The 5,797-nt window shown below is 55.7% G+C and overlaps 1 protein-coding gene across 1 annotated transcript; it reads right to left on the bottom strand.

The window, feature by feature from the left end:
- NCLIV_001350 (putative EGF-like domain-containing protein) lies at positions 1-5,593 on the bottom strand (the record flags this gene model as incomplete). The annotated part of the gene is made up of 6 exons (XM_003879631.1): positions 1-68; positions 334-467; positions 995-1,091; positions 1,406-3,406; positions 3,868-4,752; positions 5,293-5,593. The coding sequence occupies 6 exons, from the start codon at positions 5,591-5,593 to the stop codon at positions 1-3; spliced, it is 3,486 nt and encodes a 1,161-aa protein (XP_003879680.1).
- Between the last annotated feature and the right edge of the window lie 204 nt (positions 5,594-5,797).

Here is a 5,797-nt window from a genome sequence, read left to right as displayed (position 1 = left end):
TTATTCCGCCAGAACAACGCGTGGCACGTAGGCTGCTTCCGTATCCCATTCTCGGACCCAGGATGCAACTGCAGGACCGACACCATCGAGGGCATCGAGTTCGTTCAAAATGTTTTGGAGTTCCTTTATTTCGAAAAGCCGTCTAAAGCCCAAGTGTAGGAGCGTGACCACGAGACCCTATTGGCGAACCCGGTACACTGATAGCTTTAAGAATTGTGTAGACTGGAGGACGTCTCCACCGGCGGAGTTCTCCGCCGCGAAACAGACACAAGACAGACCCGTTGTTCTGCGCTTTATACTTGAGTCGGTACTGCCGCCTTTTCGTTAACTTACTGTTCCCGATGTCAACTTCGTCGTCGGGATGCGACTTGAAGTCGTCGAGATCCACTTCAATGGCTTCGTCTTCGGCTCCTTCGACGGGCTTGCCGTCTGCACCAACGCCGAAGTCCACGGTGCCTCCCTGACCGCTGAGAAAGATTGCCAACACCCGCAACAGATCCATCTCCAAGAGAGGCATCCCTGGTCATTCTAGAGATGGCGTAAGTCATAGATGTGTGACGCGATAGGGTACCTATCCGGCAACCGATGAGCACCATATGAATGTGTGTCAAACTGCCTCTCCACGTCCTCAGCAATCAACTTCCAGCAAAGGAGCACTACGTCGGTGTCGCCGCATTATTCGTACACTCAACACGAATCATTGACGTTCAGCCCGCCCCATCTGGACGGGGTGAAATCCGTGTGTTGTCGGGGTGTCTGTACAGCTGAAGCCTTCTACAGCTAACCGAGCCGTCGCCCTCTTTGAGCCATCGGGAATTTCACTGAAGGCAGGCTGACTGACGCACGAAGCACTCTCGCAGGATTTCGTGCGGCGCACGTTCCAAGCTGGCGATCGGCCCCACTCGTGGCTCAGAGGATCTTGGTCGCGCACAGAGGCAGACCGGTTCCACGCTTCGCCAATCGTTTACACCAAGACACCACACACGAAACTTACGCGTTGCTCCTCTTTCTCGTCAGGCCGTACGCCATGCCAGCTGCCACGAGAAGAAGCAGAACTCCTCCAGCAGCCAAATAGATGACCAAGTTGTCCGCTACAAAAAGGCACAAAACGCTCCGAGTAGCCGGAAGTCAGAAATCGCGCCGGACGACTTGTTGAAATGTGCGGCGTACCACTGACTCGAGTGCGGCCCTCCCGACACGGCGGGATCGTCTCCATCCCAGTCGTGTGTCTACAGAAAGAAACGTATATCCCCCGAAAAAGTAGGAACTCCTACAAGCTGCTCTGTCGGACACAGCTGACGCTGCATGTTGTGTTTTTTGTAGCGCTTCTCAAATGTCCCGGCTTTCTTTCTCAGCAGGGGAGCAAAACAGTCCATCTCAACGGCAGGTGTCTCTGCCTCCTTACCTTGTTCTTCCCGCGCATAGCAGCACGCCGCCTGCCGCTCGTCCATCCCGTTAGCATAGCATAGGCCCCAGTCCTGTTCGGGAGCAGCGGGATGCTGAACCTTTGCACAGCCCTTCATGACTTCGCAGCAGACTTCATAGCAGTCTATTGACGGGTTGCATGTAGATTCGGTCAGTACTTGAGGCGCTTGGCACCACTCGGAGCAGGTGTACGGGCTCGCCGGCTCTTCGCATTTGCTCCCTGCGAAGCCTTCAGGGCAGACGCACCTGCCTTGCTCGACATCGCAGCGACCGCCGTTTTGGCACTGGCCGCCGGCGCCCGGGCAGGAGCCGGGGACGTCACACGACGGGCTCTCGAACCCTGTGGGGCACGCGCACGTGCCGTTCGGCTGGCAGACACCCCCGTTCAGACATCCTTTCTGGGCGCACGTTTCGCAGAATTCGTCCCCGAAGCCTGGAGGACAAATGCAGGTTCCCGAGTCCGCGTCGCAGACTGACCCGTTGTGGCATTTCACTCCTTCGCATTTGTCGACCGGTGCGCTGCAGTCGCCGTGGCCCCATGATTCCTGGCATTCGCACGTTTTGTTCGCAGAGCAGAAGCCGTTGGGGAAGTTGCACGTCTGGTTCGTCACGCAGCAGTCTCTGACCGGAGTCTCACACTTGGCACCGGTGTGGCATGCGTCGCAGACGCACGTGCCAGTCGAGGGCTCGCAGTAACCACTCAAGCACTGCGTGTTCTTGCATTGGCCTTCGGGTTTCGAGCAGTTGACTCCCGCGAAGCCGGCGTCACATTTGCATGTGTTGTCCTTCAAGTTGCAGGTTCCGTGTCCATTGCAGGCGTTGTCGTCAGTGCAGCAGTGCTCCTTTTTGATTTCGCACGTCTTTCCGCCGTGGCATGCGTCGCACCGGCACAGACCTGTGGCGGAGTCACACGTGCCGCCGTTTTGACAGGTCACCCCGGCGCACAGATCTTCCTTCGTCTCACAGGTCTGGCCCCCAAAGCCCGGACGGCAGACACACTTGGCCTCGTCCATCTTGCAGTAGCCTTGCGGCTGGTGGCATTCGTCGTTCGATTCGCAGCATTCGGGTTTCACCTCATCGCAGTTCGGACCTGTCTTGCAGGTTTCCTCGCAGACGCACTTCCCGGTCTTTCCATCGCACACCTTACCCTGTTCGCACGCCACGCCGCTGCACAAGTCTTTCTCTTGGCAATCTTGGCCCATCCAACCTTCCTTGCACACGCACTCGTTTGTGCCCATACTGCACGCCTTGTTGCCGCCGCAGTCGCTGTCAGCCGCGCAGCAGCTCTCGGCCTTTTGCGAGCAGTCGGTGCCTGTGTAGCAGGTCTCGCACTTGCAGTGTCCGGTGGCCTCGTCGCATGTGCCACGCCCGGAGCAGTCCTGTTTGTAGCACTTGTCGACCGTTTCGCACTTTTCTCCTTTGTATCCAGGCTTGCATTGGCAGGAACCGTCCGAATCCTTGCAGGTGCCGTGTCCCGAGCACTTGTTGTTGTAGCAGAGGTCATCTTTATCGCACAAGTCTCCCTTGAAGCCAGGCGAGCAGACGCACTTCCCCGTGCCGGCGTCACACGTGCCGTGGGACCCGCAGTCCGTGTTCACACACTTATCTAATGGAAGCACAGCGACGCTGTCGGGGTCGATTGCGATGCTGGGGTCGACTGCGCTCAGCGAAGTGAACGCCATGGCAGTTGCAGAACTGATCAGGCATTCGGGAACGGTGTCGTACAAGAAGCACTTGCCTCGCGCGCTCCTCGCACAGCTGCTCCCCATGTCAGCGCAGTTGTCGGCAACAAAGGTGGCCCAGTGGTAGCCATGGACTTGCGAGGAAAGACTGGGGTCATCTGCGCTGCTCATCGTAAACACTTTTTGCCCGCACATTTCGGCGGTCACGTTGCTGAAATTCGCTCGTGCCGCCAAGGGTTGGCAGTACTTCCCCTGTGACACCACACCCCACTTAACCTTCTTCAGGGGTTCTCTCGGAGCTGAAGACAGGCGGCGCAACAGGGGAGAAGAAGAGCACGTCAAACCCAGTGCCTCCGCGTGAAAAAGCCAGAAAAACACCACAAAGAGGCGAACGCCACTAGATACGTCGGCGTATCCGCTAGCCACACTAGCCACTCCCTCAGAGAAATGCAGCTGATGATACGTGTCGCCTCTCAGCGATGCCTGCTCGAGAGTAAATCACCTCCTCCACTAGCTGCGTTCCTCATCCGCGTCTTGCGGAAACGCGCTGTCACCGAATCTCGTTCTGCAACTACGTGTCACTTCTTGGAACCGTTTGTTCCTTCACGCGCGACCCCGGACCCATTGAACGCAACAGGAACTCAACTTCTCGTGTCCCCGGAGCGCGCGCTGTTTGACTTTTGGCCTTACCCGGGCCCTGAAAGGCGTACGACACACGTCTAAGATACGACACTATTCTGGTCCCAAACTCTCATCTTACGGCATTTCGTTTCGTAGTCAGGTCGCGTGTGAGAGGTGACGTAAACCAAGTCGGATGATCCGGCAGTCTTCATGGGGCGAACGCAGTAGAAGGCACTGGTATTGTCCGTCTTGAATTCAGCGCAACTCTGGTGCCGGTAATCTTGCGTTTGGTAGCCAAGAATACGGCATTCACCTGTGCTCATGTCATAAATTGAAGGCAAACTTCGGAAGCAGTAGCTGCCGCTTTTGTACGGCCAGCAGTGAGTCGTGCAGCGGCTGAGTCTGCTGCAGTCGAATGGGTCCCTGATCCAGGTAGAATCTTTCATGCCTTTTGTAATACGCGGAGAAGAATAAGGGGGACAGCCGACATGGCTGGTTTGTCCTTTGTAGTCGTACCCCTTATGGCCCCCCTTGCCGTGAAAGGCATATTCAGTGAATGCCTGGCCAGGCTGCCGCTGCGTGGTGTCGAGAAATCGAAGGGGGTTGTTTTGCGTTACAAAGCTGCACACGTTGCTGTCGAATTCCCTATCTGGCACCATATCTTTCAGGTATACATTCTCGTTGAAGGGGCAGTGGGTCATATAGCCGGAGTACATCGCAAAGCCCTCAATTGCTTTTGCGACTTCAGCATCTCCTGGCTTCCCCTGCGTAGCGCAACCTGTTGTGCTGTGTGGCATCACATTTCCATGGATCTCGTTTCTCCATCGCGTCATGTCAGCATTGCTGCCATCGCGGTTCGTGAACGAGATGACTTTGCCGTAGTTCGGACAGGCACCCGACGCCATATACGGCCCCCCCACTGTTGCCATAGTGTCAATCTTTGCCTTCGAACTTTGACAATAAGCGTGCTTAGACGAATCGTACATATACGAGTAGCCCGCGTAGACCCCAGCATTTAACTTGCCTGCAAAACAACAGCGCAGAAATCCATCTCAAGAAACACGCAAATGCGTGCAGGCGCAAGTTTCCGCGCCGATGGAGGCGCACGGCACTTCTCCTTGGGCCCAAACGGTGTGAAACTCCTTTCTTTGTCTGTGCATACACGTCCCGATGCACGAATCACACCAGTAAACGCAGAATTCTTGGCTAAGCCCAGATATGTACCCATGCTCATGTAAGTTATCACCACCAAAGAGACAACACCTATTACCGAGAGACTCGAGCACTCATGCCCGACAGTTGCTCGGCGGCCCGGTGCCTGCTGTCGCACACAGCGCGGAAATGCGACTACCCGCTGGATTGTCCTCCAGCAGAAAAACCACCGACGTTCTAAACCCGAATACATCAATCGGCAACTGATGGTATGTGTGCGTGTGTGTGTGTATGTGTGGACGTGTGCTCCATATAACCGTGTACATCGCATCGTCCGACTGCAGCAGGAGGTAGTATATTTTTGTAGGCTCTGAAACGTGGCTGAAAAAACCGGCATATGTCAGGCACTTACGCTCAGACCACCTGTATGTGATATTTCCACGTGTGTATGATTTTGACCCGGATGGTTCCCAAATGAGATCGACGTGATTCTTGGGGATGTTAAAGCGGTCCATGTACGTAGCTCTGGAAGTTGCTGTTGACGACGCTTGAGTTGCATCCACAAAAAGACCCTGTCCGCATCCAAGAAAAAGGAGAGCAACAGGGGGAGCGGCGACCAAAGATATGAACAAAAGCGAGGTGTTTGAGATGCCTCTCTTGCGTCGACAGCCTCCAGTGGCCGAGGCGGCTTCCGCTCCTTTTCTGTTTTCCATTTTGGACGATTGAGGAGAGAGGCACACGCTGTTGCGAAAAGAGAGGCGGCTGAGAGTTAGACGACAAAATCTGGTCAAAATCGCTGGAGCAGCGACTCAACTGGGTGTTCAGCTCCTACGGGCCCCTAAGCCTCGTGTTTACACATATCGCGGCAGAGTTTGACCGAGGTCGCCGGCGCTGCCCAAGAGTGCGAGCAGAGAGCG

This window comes from Neospora caninum, chromosome Ia (genome assembly GCF_000208865.1).
Source record: "Neospora caninum Liverpool complete genome, chromosome Ia".
Lineage (NCBI taxonomy): Eukaryota > Apicomplexa > Conoidasida > Eucoccidiorida > Sarcocystidae > Neospora > Neospora caninum.
Note: the sequence above shows the minus strand (reverse complement) of the source record. Positions and strands in the feature narration are given on the sequence as shown.